This window comes from Castor canadensis, chromosome 4, assembly GCF_047511655.1.
Source record: "Castor canadensis chromosome 4, mCasCan1.hap1v2, whole genome shotgun sequence".
NCBI classification, from domain to species: Eukaryota; Metazoa; Chordata; class Mammalia; order Rodentia; family Castoridae; genus Castor; species Castor canadensis.
This window is the reverse complement of record NC_133389.1, coordinates 130290371-130311987: the sequence shown is the minus strand read 5'-3', so window position 1 is coordinate 130311987 and position 21617 is coordinate 130290371. Positions and strand designations below refer to the sequence as shown.

The window sequence follows — 21617 nt, the reverse complement described above, 5'->3', positions numbered from 1 at the left end:
CACTATGACTACTTATAGATACTATTTTATACCAGACTCTAGTAAGGTAATTTTCTTTTTCTTTTTTGAGACAGTGTCTCACTGTGTGGCTCAGGCTGGCCTCAAACTCATGATCCTCCTGCCTCAGCCTCCTGGGATTACAGATGTGTGCCACCATCCCTGGCTTAGTAAGGCAATTTCTTAACAACAATAAAAAATAATTTATGGATATGAACAAATAAGTAGTGCTTTGCTGCAAGTAGTCAACAGCATATTCTGCAAATTTCTCATAATTCTAGCATCATTTAAATATTTCTGAAACACTCTAATGTGGTCTACAAGGTTTGCAGGAAATAATCATTAATGTAATGAATGAATCACCTACTATGTGCTAAGAACTCAACCCTCACTGAAGCAACATGGTATATGCTATGCAAATTTCACATGGCATCATGCAATGCCTCATGTAATTTCAGTCTAGAACAGGATAGATATAAGTGATAGTATGATTACTATACAATGTGACAAGTTACAGGACAGAGGTAGCTACACATTAGGGGATGCCTAGAGGAAGGGCATCTAATTCAGAGAGCTTGGTCATAACTACTTTGCAGAGAAGGTAACCTCTGAGTGACAAGAGGTAGCAAGGAGTTACACAATTTCCAGGTAGAAGGAAAGTCCTGGGTGGAAGTAGGGAGGACTGAGGTAGCATGCTATTCAGGGCAACCTGGCATCTCAGCACAGCTAGGGTGAAAGGCACACAGAGGTGGAGATGGAGGAAAGGCAGGAAAGAGGCTGGTGAAGGGCCAGGCAACAAAGGATGCTATGCTACATGAAGGAATTTAAACTTGATTCTTAAAGTGGTAGAGAATGATTGAAGGGTTTTCAGCAGCTGAACATGATTAGTTTGACATTTTAGAGGCATCATCCTGCCAGTTATGGAGAGAAAAATCAATCTCAGTACTTTATAAACACACTGCTTTTGAACAAATACTTGACGATGTTTCATTTTATTTCCTATTAAATGGTATCTGGTGGTTTTCCAAAGTCAAATTCACCTTCATAGAATTTGTCACCATTGTCACAGTCTAAGGAATGTGCTTCAGAATCCTAGACAAGAATTCTCAAACATAGCAGAATGTTTGGGATAATTTAACATAGTCCCCATGGTAACCTTAAGAAGTAACTATTATCTGGTTACACTCATTCTGGCATATTTGGAATTTTTTTCTTTCATTAGTTTATGATCTTCTTTCTTCTGTTTTTGTGATGTGATTTGGGATGTTTTTAAAATGTTACGTTTATTAAACACTTATCTGTCAGGCACTATATTATGTGCTTTACATATATTTCTCTTTCACCAAAACAGCCCAGTGTAGACAATATTGTTCCCATTTGACAAATGAACAAACAGAGGCTTAGCAAGGCTTAGAAATTTGCTGAGAGGGGTTTTGTGGCTTGCACTGCCCAGCTTGTCACAGATTTGGATTCGAGCTCAGGTCTTTTGGCTTCAGAGGGCCATGTTCTACAGATTGGGCTGCAAGTTGCCTTTTGGGGACGGTCCAGTTTATTGCAGGACTGTTTACCATGGAGTCTTGGCTGGTTGTGGTGGGAGTGGGGAGAGAGGCAATGTAAAAGGCCTGCTTCCTACACCAGGCAGCATACTTCTGCTTTATAAGATTGTGATGACAGAGACTAGGGGACAAATGCTGAAGAGGAATCCACTGGGTTCAATGCTGAAGGTGAAAAATACCCTTAGAAATGTGTTCTCTTCCTCCATTGAAAATTATGAATTTATCAGCAAGAAACCATCCCTGGCAACCCAAATGGTTTTGGGTTTACAATGCAGATCCTTGGAGTAAGCCAGCTTCTGCACTGAGCTTCAGCTGCTCCTGTCTGAATCAAATGTGGAGTCTCGGTTAGTTGAGTCAAGTCAATTGTTCCAGAGTGAGAAACAGAATAGCTTTCTGTAGTAGAATTGCCTTGCCTTAGCTTGCTGGTTTCACTTGTAATCATGGGCTTGTGAAACCCAGGTTTATGATTTGCCAAGTAGGAAACTGGCATTCACTTTGGGTGCACTGCTCAGAATTATGATAGTGCTTTGATAGGGCAGTAAGGGGGTGCTGCTTTCAAATGGTATTAAATCACACTGGGATCCAAACAGATGCAAACAAGCAATGTATGTCTCTAAAATGATAGACCATGCTAGTAGTTTGTTGATTATGGAGGAATGGTGGGAAAAGAGATTATAAAATAAGTATATACAAATATCTAATAATGGGCTACTCAGAAATATGGTATTACATGAAATCAGACTACTAATAGTTCCAGATATATAAATTTTAGATTAAAAAAACCATTGGCACGTTATAGTTGTTTTAGAAACAGCAATAACCAATCCCAGTTTGCTCAATTAGTCCAAAAGAATGCTATGTTCTCCTCTGTTCTTAATAACAAACAAGAAAAGCAAGTAAGGAGTTCATTAGAAAAGCACTTATGAAACATTAATACATTTAATAACCTTCATTATTAAGAAAAACAGCCTCACTTTAAACCAGAATGTGGGGAGCAATGGAACTGTGGGAATGGAACACTTATTTTAAAATGGTTATAAATTATAGCCCAATATGCATATGCATAGAGTCAAATTGAGTCACGCTAAGAATTAATCACAAAAAACTTTTAAATTTAAGTGTAATGGTTGAGCTCCTTTATGAGAGATGACTGGAAACTTAGAAAAATAGAAGAATCATTACCATATGAAACTTTTTCAAAACAAATAGGCTGTCTCTTTCATCCTAATGACAGTTAAATGATTGGAATGAATAAGCATTTCTTAAAGTTATGTAACAGGATTAAGCCAATCATTATCCATCTCATATTTTTCTTCTATCACATTCTATCAGAATGTGTTTAGTCAAAGCAATAATATTTAATGATCATATAGTACATGTACTATATGTGTTAAATACAATAACATATAATATGCATATGCCATAATCTTAATAGAGATCTTATCTACTAAACACAATTGTTTGAAACACAGAAGAGAATTAGGAAGTAAGCACAAAAGAAAAATAAGACACAAAATTCATATAGTAAAATTCATAGATTAGACTCATTTACTCAGATTTTAGACACGATTCTAAACCAGATGTGGCGGTGCAACTCCTGTAATCCCAGCTACTCAGAAGGTGAAGGCAGGACGATTGAGTGTTTGAGGTTAGCCCAGAAGTTTAGAGAGACCCTATCTCAAAAACAATAAACACACACAGGGCTGGGAGAGTGGCTTAAGTGGTAGACCGTTGCCTAGCCTGCCCAAGGCCCTAAGTTTAATTAATACTACAAAAACAAAACAAAATAAAAAAATGCTATCTGATTGCCCAACCCATCATGTCAACCATTAGGGCTCATTGTCAAATATTTCTGATGTTCTCCTTTCAGGGCCCAGGGCAGGATTCCACTTCCTTGCTCTCTTGAATTTAGATGGAACCTTGTAACTTGCTCTGGCCAGTGAAAAGTGATTGGGAAAGGGAGCTATTTCTTGCCTCTTACTAATGAGGAAATAATTAGACTAAATAATTAGACTAATAATTAGACTAAAGTTATAGGGCTAATGGACCCAGGATTATGAACTCAAGCAGTTTGATCCCAAGTCTCTGTGCTCAAAGGCCAAGCTATACTGCTTCCCAATGTTGGTAAACCAAGTGATGAAAAATTGAAAAAACAAACTTTTACTAAATGAAAGGAAATGTCCTACCTTGAGAATTTTCAGAGAATTCATAAAGAATTAATCTACGTGAACAAAATCAAGTACAACTACTGACCCTGTAGATGGGGAGACAGTAAGGTCATAATACAAGCCAATGCCACTCAAGGGATGAATTTGGATTTCTGTACTCAGAAAATGTAGTGAGTGATTTCCGTGATTATAAACTGGATCTTACTCAGATTGCTTTTATAAGTCAAAGGACTCTAAATTCACTGAAACTGACTTCACAGCATTTTTGCATTTCCATTTTCAACAGAATTAAGAAAAGAAAAGAAATCTAGTCATGAAAGGTATAATATTAAAATAAAGCCAAGGAAACATTTCCAGCCTCGTGAGAAGCTATTCAGATCATACTGGGAGTTGGGAGAAGATGCAGACAAACTTTTTTTCTTTCCTCTCTGCCCACTTCAACCTATAAGCACTCTCATCTCGGGATTTTTAACCTGGACTTCAGGAAGAGGCTTTCTGGTTTTCACTGTATTGTCTAAAACTAGCAACATCAGCTTCAGCTAGAACTTGTTAGAAATGTGAATTCTTAGGCCCCTTCCCCAGACTTTCTGAGTCGGGAGCTCTGGGAAGCTGGACCTGTCATCTGTGTCTGGTGCCCACTGAAGTTTGGGAACCACTGAGCAAAGAATGACTTCAGATGCATATGAGAATTTCTGAAATTTAACGAGATGAGTGAAATGTGATCCAGACCCAGGCCCTGGAATTCCTCTTAAGGAAGGAATTCTATGGGAAAGTCCTTAGCAAACCCTCTTAGAATAGTACAGATTATGAGGGAACAGACAGTTACTATCTCTGACAATCAGAGGATGTGAAAAACCAGTCTTAGGAGAAATGGAGAGGATTTTGTTAGTTTACATTTGAAATGTAGGGATGGGAAGGAAAAGAAAAGAAGGTTACATTGGAGATAAGGCAGAAAAACAAAGAAGGGCTGAGACTATATAAAACCAGTGGTCAGTGAAATGCCCCATTTCACATTTGGAAGAGGCAAAGGTGTTTTGAGAATTGTGGAGTTGACATTTCATCTGCAGGTGTTTATTTGTTTTGATGTAACTGCTATTTGTCTTTTTAGAAACAGAAAGAAGGAGAGGGAACAAGAGGGAGTCAGGGATGAAGGGAGGGTCAGAAGGAAGGGAGAGAGCAGAAAACCTCACTGTGCTGAGTTTAGAAATGCTTGATGTGAGTAGCTTTCTTGTGGAAATTGAGGAGGGAGTAGAATTTCACATTTCCTATGCTGATTACATAACAGATACAACACAAGAATACATAGGAACTTAAAGGCCAAGGTGAGAATATAAACCAGACAGGAATTTGTAGGCATTTTGGAAGGCAGCTATGCTCACCACTATATCACCAACGCTTTCTACAGTAGGCGTTTTGAAAAAGCCTTTGAAGTTCCATAGCATTCCATGAGTTCAAGGCCAACCTCACCTACATTCTATAAAAGAAAGACATTTCAGTTACAACTCTGTTTCAGAACTCTGAATGGCATAGGGTAGCTTGTGTCAGTGGAAGGTTGGTCATATTTTATTTATTGCATTTTAGTCACTATCAAAAAGTTTGTATGGCTTAGAAACCATAATCATTTTATTTTTCTCATGGTTTTATGGGTCAAGAATTCCAGAAGGGCTAAGCTTGGTAATTCATCTCAGAATCTCATGGTGTCAGCTGCGGTAGTTGAGTCTGGAGGATCCATTTCAAGATGGCTTCTTCACTCACTCACTTGCTTGGCTTCATGGGGGCTCCTTGACATCTTTCTCCTTCTCCGTGGTGTTTCATCCTTCAGGCTTCTTCTCCATGTGGCTGAAGCTTCTCACAGAGTAAATGAACTTCATACACAGTGCTTCACAGCTACAGAAGAGAATGTTTCAAAAGCCAGGAAATAAAGGCTTCCAGCACAACTGGCAGAATACCACATATTATGTTATTAGTGAAACTGTCACAAACCCCACTGAGTGTGAAGACGGTACCTATTATAGGAAGGTTTTCCAAGAATTTATGGCCTTCTTAATCCACCACATAAAATGATAGGGATTAAGTTATTTTCTGACAAGTGCATAGTTTGGGCAGCTGTCAAATGAACATCAGTGTTGTCATTATACACTAGATAATGGATAGTATTTATAATTTATGAAGCCATTTCAAGAGTTTGCTTTTTAAAATCAGATTGAGATTTAGAGTAGCATCACTGATATTAAAATTTAAATCTGGGCAATGACATAGAATGATTAGGTTAAATCTTTTTTTTCTGTACAGGGGATTGAACTCAGGGCCTTTCACTTGCTAGGCAAGTACTCTGCCATGAGCCATGCCCTAGTTTGTTTTTCAAATTGGGTCTTAAGCATTTGCACAAGCTGGCCTTGGACTGCTATCCTCCTACTTCTGCATCCTGAGTAGCTGGGACCACAGCTGTGTACCACCATAGCCAGCTTGCTTTTGAGATAGGCTCTTGCTAAGTTTTGCCTGGGTAGGCCTCCATCCACAATCGTCCTGTCATTTCCTCTCATATAGATAGGATTACAGGTGTGTGCTATCACACTTAGCTAAGTTAAATCTTTGATTTGGGTGAATAAATGAAGAATGCTTTCCTCATCCTAAATTGAGGGCTCTATCAAACTGTTAGAGAGGTTGACTCCATATCTTTGGATGAAACAAAATGCAAAAATAGCATGTATAGTCTGTGAAGAAATTTTTAATTAAAGGAGAATTCAGCCAAGATGGGCAGAGCTCAAATTGGTCTAGAACTCTAAACCTCTCACAGAGGTCATTACTATGAAGGCAGATTTTAGCCAAAGTTCTTTGGAAAGCTCTTTTTACTCATATATCTATGAGCACAACTTAAAAGGTGCTTTTGATTTCTTCCTATTTTGACATAATATTTTTTTAAAGCCAATGCTATTTCTTTTAATTGATCAATAAAATTGACCCAGTAAAAATTTGATACTTTCTTCTAATTGCAGCTTCTTGTACCCTCCTGTTAGTTAAATGGAGAACTTATGGCTTCTTACCTGTGAAGATTACTGTTTCTTGTATCAGTATCACAGAGGATACAAGATTGTCAGTAGAGCAAGTAGGTTTCTTGCCAATATAAATTTTACCTAATAGAAAATCAAATTAAAAATTGAAATTGCATCTGTGTTTTAGATACCTCCTAAATCATTTAAATTTAGACATCTGTGATTTTCTCAAAATGTATCCTATATCTCTTTCATTGGCAGAGTTCTGACTGAATGAGTTTAATACAACGGGTCATGTCTTCTGTTCTTCTGTTCCCATAATTGAATATTCGCATTATACATGCCTCCCCTCTTCCCTCCCAATGCCTGTGGATGACATCACTAATCAATCTCAGCACACCTTCTTGTTGAGCTCCTTCTTGAGCTTCAACTATCATTTGCAATACAGTGCTTCCTACAATTACTAGCAATCAAATAAAATTGAGGTGTCACATAAAATGTGTTTGCCAAAATGGTAACAAGAAGTCCAAAGTGTCTGTCACGTAGTAGGTATCCTGAAAACACATGTTGATACAAGCTACAAGTGTGACCCTTCTTTCTAAAGGCTACTGATCCTAAAGTCACTCAGACAATGGATCAAATATTTTATTTATTACCCCAGATTCGGCAGTTATCTTTTATTCTACTTTAAAGTTCGAGTTCTTAGATCATTAAAGAACATTTCATGACATACTTTCTGAAGATGGTGATAACAGATCACCTGCCATACACAGTTATCTGAGGTTCCTCTTTGAACATGTCATCCCTAGACCGCAGGATGTTTTATAAATATTTGACAATAGAAACTGATGATTTCCTCAGTCTGGACGCATCTGTTCAGTTGCCATGTGTTTGAATCCTGTCATCAGCTTGTTGAAAAATCCTGTTTCTTTTCAGCTTGATGATACTTCTGTCAGGTCATTCCAAGTAAATTGGCTTTTCATCCCTTGGGGTTTGTCACCTTTCTTCACTGGAGGACAACTCCTAAGAGCAAGGCTTTTTATTTCTTCAGAGCTCATCAAGATAAATTATTCAAGATTTTACCTCAGATTAGCTTAGCTTAAATTTGATGTCAGTTTAGCTTTTAAGTGTCACCAAGTGCCACTTTTGCCACCAGAGCTATAAACATATCAGTACATATTCACACAATCCTTTTCTGTCTGAGACAACCAGTCTGGGCCCTCGGTGACATCTTGGTTCCTGTGCTCCATTAGGTGTTTCTGTACATTTGTGCTTCTCTGCACCAGTCCTGCAATGGTCCATTTCTCATTCCAGGAGCAAATGACTGCCCAGCTACATAAGAAACTAACATTCAGAATGACTGGGTGAAAGTTCTGCCCTCAAGTATTGTGGGGCAGTTCCTGGAATTGCCAGATAAGCACTTGTTCAGCTGTTGAACCACATGTGGCAGAGGGCAAAGCTTGATACAATGACCCTATTTCATAGCTCAGCTCATTATTTTCCTCTGGAAATATAATTAATTGTCTTTTTCTGCTGTGCAAACTTGACACAAAAACATGACTTCTTTCTTCTGTCTTTCAGGGTCTGATAATTGCTTTATCTGACTTCTTTTGTTTTGCTAGGAGCAAGTTCAATCCAAAAGTTAATTGAAGTGGTTGAGTTTTGCAAATAGTGATTTATTTTAGAAACTGTAAAGAACTCCTAAGTCAGAGCTCACCAACAGAACTGAGTCACTAGTTTTAACTTTAAAATATTTTCTAAATTAACACTAACACAAAAGATAAATCTATCTGGGATAGAAATTTTCTTGTGATAGTTTAATGTTCATTCAAGTGTTCTGTGGATCAACTGTTTACTTTTGTGTGTAAGCTTTATACAAATTTTATTTAACTGTCAGAAAAATTAACTAGTGTATATGTTATGGCTGAACTCTCAAACGTACCAATGTTTCTCTTGAGAGAGAGACGGCATATATAAATACCTAGTGCAAATCCCTCTAATTCAACATTATGATGCATCCAATGAAAATGTTTTTGCTTGATCAAAGATATTACTGTCCAAAATATGAGTTGTACCTAGATCCTTGCTATGAAATATAAAATTTAGAGAATTCAAGTAGCTTATAAAATTAATATAGTCTGAAATTATGGAGGGAATTTTAATTTACCCAAGAAGGTTTAGAAATAATAGTTAAATATCTGATTCTTTACTTTGTTAAGTTTAGTTCTCAACTATAGAAGTTTGATTTTTAGTTATTAGTATGCCATATAATATTAATATATAGCACACACACACGTATATATAAAACCATAATGATTTTCTTTTGAAGATTGGTTATGCTAAAAGCAACCAGGAATTATTTTTGTTGTATTTCCTTCAATTTTTGTCACAGATCTTAACTTGGTGAGGTTATAGAGCTGTAATAATTTGGTAGGGCCACCATAACATATAACAAAATACCTTAAACATTAGAAATGTATTTTTTTTCTCACAGTTCTGGAGGCTAAAATTCAAGATCAAGGTGTTGGCAGGTTTGGTTTCTTCTGAGGCCTCTCTCCTTGGCTTGCAAATGGTTTTCTTCTTGCTGTGTCCTTAAATGGTCACCCCTTAGTCTGTGTTCTAATGTCCTCCTCTTATAACTACACCAGTCATATTGGACTAGGGCCCTCCCCATTTGACCTCATTTTACCATAATTCCAGCTTTAAAGACTACCCCCAAACATAGCCACATTCTAAGAGTTAAGAATTCAGTAAGTGTATCTGGTAGGGTGAAGGACACAATTCAGCTCATAACTGAAGCATTACAGAAAATACTCCAGACTCAAAGCATTTGGTAAACTTGCTAGATTAAACATTGTGAGGGAAAATCATGTGGAAATGTGAGTTTGAATATGGGGAAAACATGAGTATCTTGGAGTATGGCTTAGCATTCTCCAGATTTGTTTCCAGCCTTGTTAATTTGGAGCAAGTAGAAATAGTGTTGCCAGATAAGATAGAAGATACCTGGTAAATTTAATTTCAGACAAATGACAAGTTATTGTTTTAGTATTAAGTATGTCTCAAATAGTGCAAGCACTTATTGCTGATGTGAAATTCAAGTTTATGTTCATATGTTATGCATATGTTGATTTCATTAATAAAATAGCACCAATTCAGACCACCAATAAAGCAAACAGAAGTGGATATGGGAAATATAGATTGTTTTCTTTTAAGAGGATTTTATTTTGTTATTCCTTAATTCATCACATATACATAGAGTGCCGATTAAATATCAGGCATACTCTTAAGGACAGGGTATACACTGGTGACCAGAAGTGGGGTTAATTCTTGCTTTTATAATTGTATCAGTCAGATTTTCATCACAGTGACAAAATGCCTAAGAAAAACAATTTAAAGAAAGAAGAATTTATTTTGGCTCATGATTTCAGTCCGTAGTCACTTGCCCTAAATCTTTGGGCCTGAGATGAGACCAAACATCATGGTGGAGAGTACGTGGTGGAGCAAAGCTGCTCAACTTATGGTGGCTGGGAAGCAAAGATGGAGAGAGAAGAGCTGGGGACAAAGACATGCCTCCAGCAGCCTACTTCCTGCATCTAAGCCCTACCTCCTAAAGTCTCCACTGCCTCCCAATAGCACCACCAGCTAGAGAACCAAGCTTCTACACATGAGCTTTGGAGGTTATTCTAAACTCAGACCATAATAGTGATGCTTACAGTCTACTGAAGGAGTCAGACAATGAACAAGCTAATAAATACCTCCAGTTGTGAGTAGTGGTGTGAAGAAATAGCCTGTTAACAGATAATGGTAGGGGAAAGTGATTTCTCAAGGTGATCAGGGAAGACCTCATTGAAGATGTGACCTTCAGTCAAATCTCAGAAGGTGATGTCACCCAGATGGTGAGGGCAGAGGAGGCTCTGAGGTAGAAAAGAGCTTAGTGTATAGAAGATCAAAAAGGAAGTGAGTGGAGCTGGAATAGACAGAAGAGACCATGAGAAGCCTTAAGTGCAATTTTAGAGGATGCCAATGGCCATATGGCATAGAACCTGGTAGGTCCCTGTCCAGGATTTGTGTTTAACTTCATTATCCTGTGATCTGTGACTAATATATGGATGCCATGGAAGGAAATGCAGCAAAAGTTCAAAGGGAAAACACTGAGGTATTCGTCTGGGAGATGGCGTGATTGGATTCTGACTTGAAAGGTCACTCTGGCTGATATGTGCACAGAGTTGGAGGCGACCAGAGTAGAAATGGAGGGATTACTGCAGGAGTCCACAGGAGAGGAGATGGTGGGCTGAGCATAGGTAGTAACAATGGAGGGGAAATAGAGTCAAAATACAGAAGGGGAGATGGCATGTTTTTCTGTTGGATTTCATGTGAGCAAAAGAGGAAAGGAGAAAAATGAAAGATAATCCTTAGGTTTCTGGTTTAAACAATTGATTGGCTAGAGTGCCATATATGGAAGGCTGGAAGAGAAAGGGTTTGTGTGTTATATTAGTTTCCTCTTGCTGCTGTGACAAATCATCACAACCTTAGTGGCTTAAAATAACATATTTATCACCTTATAATTCTGAAGGTCAGAAGTCTGAAAGGGGCCTTACAAGCTAAGATCACAGTGTGTGGGGTCTTTATTGAGTAACTAACAGAAAATTTATATCCTTGCCTTTTCTGGCTTCTAGAGCCTACCTTCATTCTTTGGCTCATGGTTCTCTTCTATCTTCAAAGGTAGCTGGGACTGGTCAAGTCTTTTTTACATGGCATCACTCTGACCCTGACTCTCCCAACTTCCTTCTTCCACTTACAAGGATCCCTGTGCTTACATTAAACTCCTCCAGATAATCCAAGATAATCTCTCTATATTAAAGTAAGTTCATTATCAATGTTAAATCCTTCTGTAGCTTTAATTTTCCCTTGCTATCTCACATAACATATTCACAGATTCCAGAGATTAGGACTTCAGCATCTTGTGGAGTGGGTTAGGAGAGAATTATTCTGCCTACCACATGTGAGAAAATCAACATATGTGTCTAGACATGCAAAATTTGAGATGCCAATGAGTCAACAAAGCAGGAATTCATAGTATGGGCATTATGTGAATTTGCAGCTCAAGGAGAGGTTAGAACTAAATTTGGAAGTTGTCCATACAGAGAGGGACCAAGCCCAGCAAATGTCTACATTTAGAGTGAAGGGATTGCCAATGATGGAACCAGAGGAAGAAGTACCAGAAGAATAGGATGGAAACTAAAGTAGTGCACTGTCATGAAGGCCCAGAGAAGAGACATTGCCAAAAAAGGAGGGAGCGATGCTCTAGTGTTCAATACTGCTGCAAAAGGCACTGAAGATTTGTCAATGAATCTGGCAACAAAAAACTGAACATTGGGTCAGTCTGTTTCGGCAGAGTGGTAAGGGCAGAACTGAAACTGATGAAGGTGGAGGAGTGAATGGGACATGATTAGTGATCACGGGTGACGGAGCCCTGGGTAAACTAAGCAGTATTGGTAGATGTTTATTAAATAGTGAGACGAACACTTTTGATCACAGTCTTTTCCACAGGAAGCTGGGCACTAAGCAAGATCACTATTGTGCATTACATCTGGTCAGAATTGCATGATGGCTAAGTTGATACATGAAAAGGGTTCAGACGTCACTGGATTCTCATTGCTGCACCGTGTGTGTAGAGTGAAGCCCTGCCACCTTGCTTGAACGCATCCCATGAAATTCTTTAGAACCAAACAGCAGTAACAGTTGAAAGAAGGAGACTTCCTTAGCCTTCCTTAGCAAGACTCAAAGTATGCTTTGTCTTGAGGAATCTGCTCCTCAGGCTTGTTGGTTATTTTTGAGATTCTAAATCTGGAAGACAGTGCTACCATCCTCCCAGACTGTGATTTACCAAAAGGGCTTGCTGCTGGAGAACAATGTACTCCATAAGCTGATGATTTCTCCCTGTTCCTCCACATGGAACTATACTCTTTTAGGAGAAGGTACTCGAAAGATTCTTTAGCCAAACCTCTCTGCTCTCTTTACTGGTTCTTCATCCTATAAAAGGAAACAAGAACTCTCAAAACAAAATATTGAAAAGCTAAGACCAAAAGCTTCCTTCTTATCATCTTTGTCAAATTAGATAGAATTAATAATGAAATTTAAGAAACAGGAGAAAGTAACCAAGGCAGAATTTATTTGCTTAAATCTTATACTACACACAAATTTAAATTCAGATGTATCAAATCTAAACATAAAAGATGAATACACATACACACATATATACATATATATAACACAGTTATATATGTATACACACACATATATACATATATATATATGTATGTATATATATAAAACTTGGCGGCAGGCATAAATTTCTTAGAAAGGACACATGAAACAATAACCTTTAAAAAATTGACATATATACTAAATCAAACTTCTACTCAGTGAGAAGCACTTTAAAAGAATAGCTAGGTGTTGAGCATGCTTTCTATATTTTGGGGCCCAGGGGTGCATGCCTGTAGTCCTAGCTACAGAGACTGAGGCAGCAAGATTGCTTGAGCCCAAGAGTTTGAGGCCAGACTGGGCAACATAAAGACTTTTCAAAAAATAAAAACAAAAAAAACCTAATAAACAAAGCACAGACTGGAAAGTAATATTTACAAAATATGCATGGGCTAATAGGGAACATCAATCCAAAATATACAAAGAACTCCTACACCTCTGTAGCAATAGAAACAAAAGAAACTAATTTTGGAAGTCTTAATATATAATAATTGATTGCTTCAATGATTCAAGTAGTTTCAACTTAGTGGTGTTAATAGCCTTTTTTTTTTTTCTTTAAATAATAAAGGCTAGGGAACAAGTTGACTTAAAGGGAGAGTAATGCGCTTTGTATACTAAAAGCTTGGCTAAGCGCCATCTGGTGGCAAGGATTTTGAATTGCAGCTTGAACTTGGGTTTTCTTTGTATTTTTAGGGTAAATAAAAATAAGTTTTGAAGATTAAATCTACAAAAGGAACTTATAAACAGTTAAGAAACTTCAAGATGACAACAAATTAGAATTTGAAATCTATGTGGTTATTTTTGCATTGAAAATGCCTATTAATATTTATGCATCAATGAAGATCTCATTATGCTGATACTGACAAATATACATAGGGCAGGAGTTTAATTGAATATTAATGTAATTAATTGAAGTTGATTGTTTGTCAGATACTTAACATGTACCATTGAGTTTTATCTTCCAAAGAACTCTGTGAAGTGCAAACATACACACGCAATTCGCCAGGGGTAACATTTTCCCAGAAGAAAATCACTCCCTGGTTAATAACTAAACTTCACAGAACATATTTGTCTCTTAATACAACATTTTTGTGAGTCCCTTCCAAAGGTGAAAGTAGGTACAGAAAACCATTGAAAAAGAAGTAAAGTCAGTGAGAAAATGTTTACAATGAGAGAGAAGTCATTATCCAATTCAAAAGGGAATTCTAGAGTACCCTTTAGAAAATAACATTTGAAACAACTTACACCTAACATCATTTTTGTTTTATATATATACCTAAGAATTTTACTGTTTTTTAGTTGAGGTTCAAGTAATTATTACGGATTTTATAATGCATTACAGTTTTTCAATTAAAAATAATGGAAAATAGCCCCCATTAATGTTTTCAGGTGGAACCTCTGACTCTCAAGAATAGATTACTGATACCCAGGCATGTTGATTCATGCCTGTAATCCCAGCACTTGGGAGGCTGGAGCAGGAGGATTGTAAGTTTGAGACCAGCCTGAGCTATGTAGTGAGCCCTGTCTGAAAAGATAAAACCAAACTTAACCAAACAATGTTACTGACATTAAGCAAGGAAAACTCAATAGTAGCATCTTACAGATGAGATCCAAAGAGATTGACTAAACTCACAAACAGGGAAGTGAATGCACCCTGACAGGGTAGTTGCAGAGACACTGCCTCCATTGCTGCCCATTGTGGGATGCTTCAGTCACACAAAGGGTGTCTGCCTGCATCAGCATTTCTCAAAGGTCTTGCTCAATAGGATATTACTTGGCATGTTACTACATTACTTTATCACCCAAAAATGGAGTCCTGTGGCTGATTAGATTTGAAAAATGCTGAACTACTTTTCAGAGCCACACTGATTCTCTAAGGTTGGTAGGCACAGAAGAATTTAACATTTCTCAAACTTATTTGAGATTTGTTTACATTAGGAATATATTTGTAGCATAAGACATATAACACATACATTATATATGTGTGGGTATGTGTGCATATTTGCCTCATAACATACCAATACAAGTTTAAACATGTGTGCCTATTTGTCCCATGAAACAAGAACCCTGAGACAGGGCAGCCCAGGACCATGCCCCTTTCTGTTTCTTTCCCCGTTCAACTGTCTGTAACAAGCTGGCTGGTGTTCACATTCGTAGTTATCACTTCACAGGTAACAGAATTTGCTGCCCCTTCAAGCCTTATAGCTGAATTCCAGGAAGGAAGAAAGGTAGCCTCAATACTGCACTCATATTTCACTGATCAGAGTAGTGTCACAGGGCTGCCTGAGCTCCCTACTATGAATTGGGTTTTTATATTTAGCCTCTGTATCAGTGAGTTTTAAAGTGGTCATAAACCACAAGGGTTGATTTCTTGCTCACATGATATGGCATCATTTGGTTGAGCCTGTGTTGAAAATGCTTTCCTTATGTTAGGGCCCCAGATGAAGGAGCAGTCCCTCTCAAGCCATGGCTTTCCCCATTGTGGAGGGAAAGGGAAGATGGCAGAACCATCTTCTTTGTGATTACTCTTCAAAGATATTGCTCAAAAGTGGCATCTGTCACTTCTCCCACATTCCTTTGACCACAAAAAGTCACCTACTAAGGCTGATGTCAATAGGACCAAGGAATATAAGCCTCTTAAAAAATGGGTCATAACTATATAACACAATACATCATAAACACAGGCCAGTGAGAACAGGCAAGAGAGTAGAAGTTGAGTCAATAACTTACAATATCTACTACAGGACACACACACTACATTTACACTCATTTTCAGAGCATTTCTAAACACATCCTTTGGTTGTGAACCACATCATGTCCCTTTGATAAAATAACTATGTAGAAAAATCTGGGATAAAATAGCCTTTCATCTGTGTCACAGATGACTAATAGAAATCTCTTCTCATATAGTTATGTCAAGGTGATGCACATGAGAAAAGCTTATTTTTAAGCCAGGAGAATTTTTTTAAAACACTGTCATGTTTAGTTATTGAAAGTTCTTTTCTTTTCTTCTGAATCAGGTGCTGTCATACCATGCGACATGTTCAAAAGCAGAAGTTGACAAGTTTAAGGTAAGGAAAGCAATGTTCTCACTATTAGGCTTAAAATTAAACCTCATGTGACCCTTTGTCACTTGCCTCTGAAGAATCAGTCCTCACTGGGAGTTAGGGGGTATAGAATTTAGCAGATGTCTGAATATTTGCATTTTAGAGGGGAAGAGGGACTTATATATGGCTGATCATTTAAGTGACTCAGAATTTCTTCCCATTTGTTAAATAAGCAGGATATCAGGATCAAGTCTGTAATTTGATAAGAATCAGGATACTGGATTTGGGCATTGCTTTTACTTCTAACTTACTGTTTACTTAAAAGCTTAGAGCCTTATTATCATCTATAATGTATATCATATATATATGAAGAGATTGAGATCACAATACCTAACATTACCAGCTGCTCATTGGGTACAAGGAACAATACAAGGCACTTTACTTGAATTAACTCATTTAATCCTCACAACCCTGTAAAGTGCTACACACACTATTTTTCAGGTAGGTAAACTAAGGCATATGGAGATGCTGAGTAGCCAGGCCAAGGTCAAACAATTGTAATGGGCACAAGAATCTGGCCTCAGACTGGAATTCTTAACCAACTTGCTTCACAGCTGTTCAGAGTGACCTTCTTCTAACGCCATCATCCAGTGAGTCTGTGAATGGGTCTTAGATATCCCTTTTTACCTTAGACTGTAAGTCAGAATTTGTGTTTGTCTCCCTATGCTCCTACAAGACAGTTTTTAGCAATGGTTAAAACTTAGGAAGGTAGGGAAACTTACTTTCCTTCCTTTTAAAAGTTTTGGTGTCTGCATTTAGAATGTTTTGTGCAGGTTCAAAGAATTATCAGGAAAAGCTACTACAACCATAAGAAGGATCATCTTTTTTTATTATAATATTGCCTGGTGATGGCTATTCTTCCAGAAGTCTCGTTTGCACATAGATGCATTCATTTTCCTCCTCTGTTACCTTTGGGGCTGGTAATAGAATCAGGCATTTAGATCTGAGTCACAGATACAACCAAATGGAACAAAGAAATACCTCATACCCCAAGAGAAGGGAAAGGAGAATCCTCAGAGGGACAAGAAGCTGCACATCTACAGACGTATGTCATGAGCTGCTGGGCCCCATCCAGGAATGTGGTTTATTGTTGGTTAGACAGATGCATAGGGAAAAGACTTCAATGGAACCCCAGTTCAAAAGGGGAGATGGTCAGGATGAGGTAATAGCTGACTGCTAAAGAGGGAGACAAAGCAACCAAAACCACAGCACTCAGGTCCCACTGGTTGTAAAGCTAAGCATCCTGTATATTATCTTAGTCTGTTTATTGTTACTATAACAAAATACACAAGACTGAGTAAATTATAAAGAATAGAGGTTTATTTAGCACATGGTTCTGGTGGGTGAGTAATCCAAGTGTAGGGTACTGGCATCTGCTTAACACTTGCAGAGGGCATTTTTGCTGCATCCTGACATGACAGAGGGCATCCCAAGGCAAGATAGAGAAAGCATACCAGAGAAAGATACTCTGTAACAAAGCCTCCCTTGCAATAGCCATTCATCTGTTAATCCATGAACAGATTCATCCATTCATGAAGGCACAGTCCTCATGACCCATTCACCTCCCAATGTCCCACTTCTCAACACAGTTACATTGGGGACAAAATTTTCAACACATGAAATGTGTGGGACACATTCAAACCACAGCATGTACTGATAGAATGTAAGCTCCATAAGGGTGGGAACTTCTGTAGGCTCTGTCACTGCTTTAGCTCTACCGTCTTACAGTTCTTGGAACATAGTAACTCAATAAATACTTGTTGAATGGCTGAATGGCTAAATAAATCCCAGGAGCATCAGTTTCTAGGATTCAAAACAATTTGTCATTTAAAGAATGTTAAAACCATAATAGTATGTAATTATCTTATATGCCTTTTATAAATTTTATTTAATGTATTTAAATTTTATGTTTCTTTCGAAAACGTTTAAAGCATTTTTTGCTTTGACTAATAAAGTTTAGGATACATGTGTCAAAACATCATGATATGCCATAAATATATACAATTTTGATGTTTTCATGTATCAGTTTAAATAATACATTTTTAAAAAGAAAAGTTTGTTATATAGAAATTTTATTTATGGAAATACCTAGTTCCTGATGAAATGCTAATATGATGTCCTATTTTTATATTTTTGCTGTTATTATAATTGTCTTCATTGCTAAAAGAAGAAAGTGATAGGGAGAAAAATAGCAATGCTCACAATGAGCTAAATATAACTGTAAGAGTTACTTAATGGCACCTGTCCAGAGTGATAGCAGGCCAAATCTGTAGCTGTCTACTTTCTAGAGGTTATTGACCTACATTTAGGCTTAATTCTTTGCTTAGAGCAAGGAAAACTCCATTGTTTTAGAATTTGCCATACTTTCCTATTGTTAACTCACAAACATACTAAAAATATGAAGTATTTAAGTTTGAGAACAAAGGATTATTTCATCTTAAAATTATAAGATCATTAACTTAACTGATTTACTCCAGATTTTATCTCAAAAATTATTAGCTAGTATCCTCCAATAATATAATTGAGATATAGTAGATAATTTTAACCAAATGGTTTTTTTCTTGATATACAAAGTAAATAAAACACTATCATAATTGGTAGCTGATATCTATTGTAACTGCTGCAATAACATTAAAATGTAGTGGGCTTAAAATAATCCCTCACATAGACAGTGCAAAAGCATTGATAGAAATTGTGGGCTGGAGTACATGCAATGACAGTTTCCTAACACTGTAGCTAACTAAGTAACAATGAAGAAATGCTTCATTTTGACAATATTTATAGGCAAGCCATATTTATATTCAAATATATTGTAACTTTTGCTACTTGTAGTACTGTTTTAATAGGAATAGTAAAAGAAAAGAAAAGAAAAAAATGAAGTGATTTAAAATCTGGAGTCAGAGTCCTCCATGAATTTCATGAGTTCAAGGATGATTGTGTCTCCTGTAGTGGACTCAGCTGGGATCAGTGATCAGTGATTCAGAGGTTAAGCTAGAGTTTGGGAAGAAACACTTGTCTGGTGCTAAAAAACATCTGGAGGTCAAATACACACATACATATGCCAGACCTCAGCTAAAGCCCAGGTTGCAGCACATCTGGGATGCAGAAATGTCTGGGAGCCTAGTGAAGTGTAGAAATGTACCTGAGAAACCAAGATCCCTTCTGAGTCAAGAATTCTTCCTAGCAGAAGTGATGACTGCATATCCCCCTGTCTAGATGATTCCAAGTTCAGCATGAAGTTTGTCCCTTAGTTCTGGCCCTTACCTCAGCTACCCATGGATTTGTGTTCTTAGCTGAGAACATAAGGGAACATAAAAGGTGTTTATGTCTTTATGTGGTTTCAGCACATCGTGTGCTCCTCTAGCACAGGTCCAGACTACCAGCAGCACATCCAGAAGGCAGCATCTCAGTGGCAGGGACATCACTACAGACCAGAGGCAGTATGACCAATAGAGGCTGAGGGGGATCAGTGCAAGTTGGGTGGCCTCTGAGGACTCCCAGAAATCAGAGGAGAAATGGAGGTCCTATAATATTGGAAATGTGATATGTACCATTAATTACTCTTAATTTAGGATCACTTGTACCATAGATAGTGTAGCCTAAAGAAGGACTGATTTCATAGAAGAAAAACCCATAGTAAATGTTCAATAATCACTAATGCAAGGCTGATACCACCTTACCCTTCCTTATATCTGGTTTTCCTATTTTGTACTCCTTCGTTTATTGGGATTTTTTTTTTATTCTAAGTTGACATGGTAGGGTTGTTTTTTATTTGCTTTATTCTGATAACCCTTTCTCCTGTTGGGGAAAAGATCCTTGATCCTTGATGAGTGGAATTAGAGTTAAAACCTTTCTAGAAGAGTCCTGGGACTTTGCAGCCAGAATAAGTGGATTTCTGCTCATCCATGAATGCCAGAACTTGGGTTTATTTTTCCTGGTTCTGATATACCATTTGTACCTCAGGAAATAGTCCTATTTGTAGAGTCATCTACACACACAAAGATCATAGCATCTCCTGGAACTAATGAATTCACAATTTTTTAAAGCCTGATTTTGGTTAAAATGTTAATAAATTATCCTTTATGGGTTGATTGCCCTGTGCATCTAATGAGGAAACCAGGGTCTAAAGAATGGCTTCTATACTCATTAACATTTACTGATATTCCATGAACTTGAAAGAAAGTTGTACACAGAAAATTTGTGCAGATTTTAGTGCCTGTTTATATCACTTCAGCTCTGTGCTAACCAGAATAATGTATAAAGGCCATATTGACAATTAGATCTCTTTGAAGATGCTGGTTTAAAGGCCTTTAATAACCTGGAGATGCCAGCTGTGATAACATAAGAAAATGAGTTCAGTACACCAATTATATGCTCCTGTGATTTTATATACTTTTCTTGGTTTCCAATGCAATGGAAAGACCAAATGGCTATCACTATATACTGCCAGTTTACCATTAAAATCAGCTCACAAACGTTCTTGTGTTACATTACCATCTTCTATCATCCCTTCTTCCAGTTCAGAACTGCATGGGTTACAGCTGCAATCAGAGATTAATTTGCTTTACGGCACTGAAATGGCCTCTGTAACTAAATTCCAATAACTCATGTTGGCTGTTTGAGTTTGGACTACCTCTTCAATATTTCAAGTTTTTAATGTTAATGCCAGTCACAAATTAATATCATGGTAAAGTAAATAAAACAAAGTACCAAGAATGAACACTGCTTGTGGCATTTCCATACTGAAATAAGAATGGCCATGGCAAAAGTAAGGTTTTATGGCCTCCTCTCCAGACTGAGCAATGAGATGTGATTTATAAGCTTTTATTATTATCATTAAATAGTTTAGATTTGAAAAGTTGCTTTGATCCGTGAAATAGTCTCATGTGCGTTAGAGGCTTCAGGCCTCAGGATCACCAGTCGTTGGGTCTGCCTTATACTCACAAGAACACTACAGGAGTGGGTTCTTCCCCATCCCCTGGGCTGGCCAGGGCCCAGGTGGCTTTTAGTAAGTGATCCTGCAGAGGGTGTCCTGTCTCTAATTGGCACAGAAGCTACCACACAGGGTGCTAGCTCTGCCCTGGCCACCACTTCCCAAGTGTGGAAACACCCAGCCCTTGCAGCAACCTCTTACAGTGCAGAGAGCAAGTCGCATCAGGACATTTATCCAGACCCAGGTGACACCACAATTGCTGAGGAGGGGAATTGGAGGGCAGCCAGACCACAGAGGCTTGGGAGATCTGTTGTCCCCAGATGGGGCAAAGGCACCTCCAGGTCCCCTCCTCAGGGCAGCAGCCCCCACAGAGGCTCCTCCACAGCCGTGGACAGTCCGTGAGCTCAAGGATGGAAAATCTCAGCTTTGGCTTGTTTCTCTACAGTGTCCTTTCTCAGTTATCAGTTTCTGAAAAGTGATTTCAGAAATTTTAGCACCAGCTTTCCAATTGCTCAGCTTATTTCTGAGGTGGTTTAAAAGAGGACTTTGCAGTATGCACAGAATTTGGGGATCACCTTATACCTAACCCATTCTTTCTA

General features: G+C 37.8%; 1 protein-coding gene across 1 annotated transcript in view; it reads left to right on the top strand.

Moving 5' to 3' along the window:
• Nucleotides 1-21617, top strand: part of Pde11a (phosphodiesterase 11A) — a 376507-nt gene that overhangs the window by 224522 nt on the left and 130368 nt on the right. The window contains exon 10 of the mRNA XM_074071157.1: nt 15999-16049. Coding sequence (XP_073927258.1) covers nt 15999-16049 — 51 coding nt within the window. The remainder of the gene's footprint in view (nt 1-15998; nt 16050-21617) is intronic.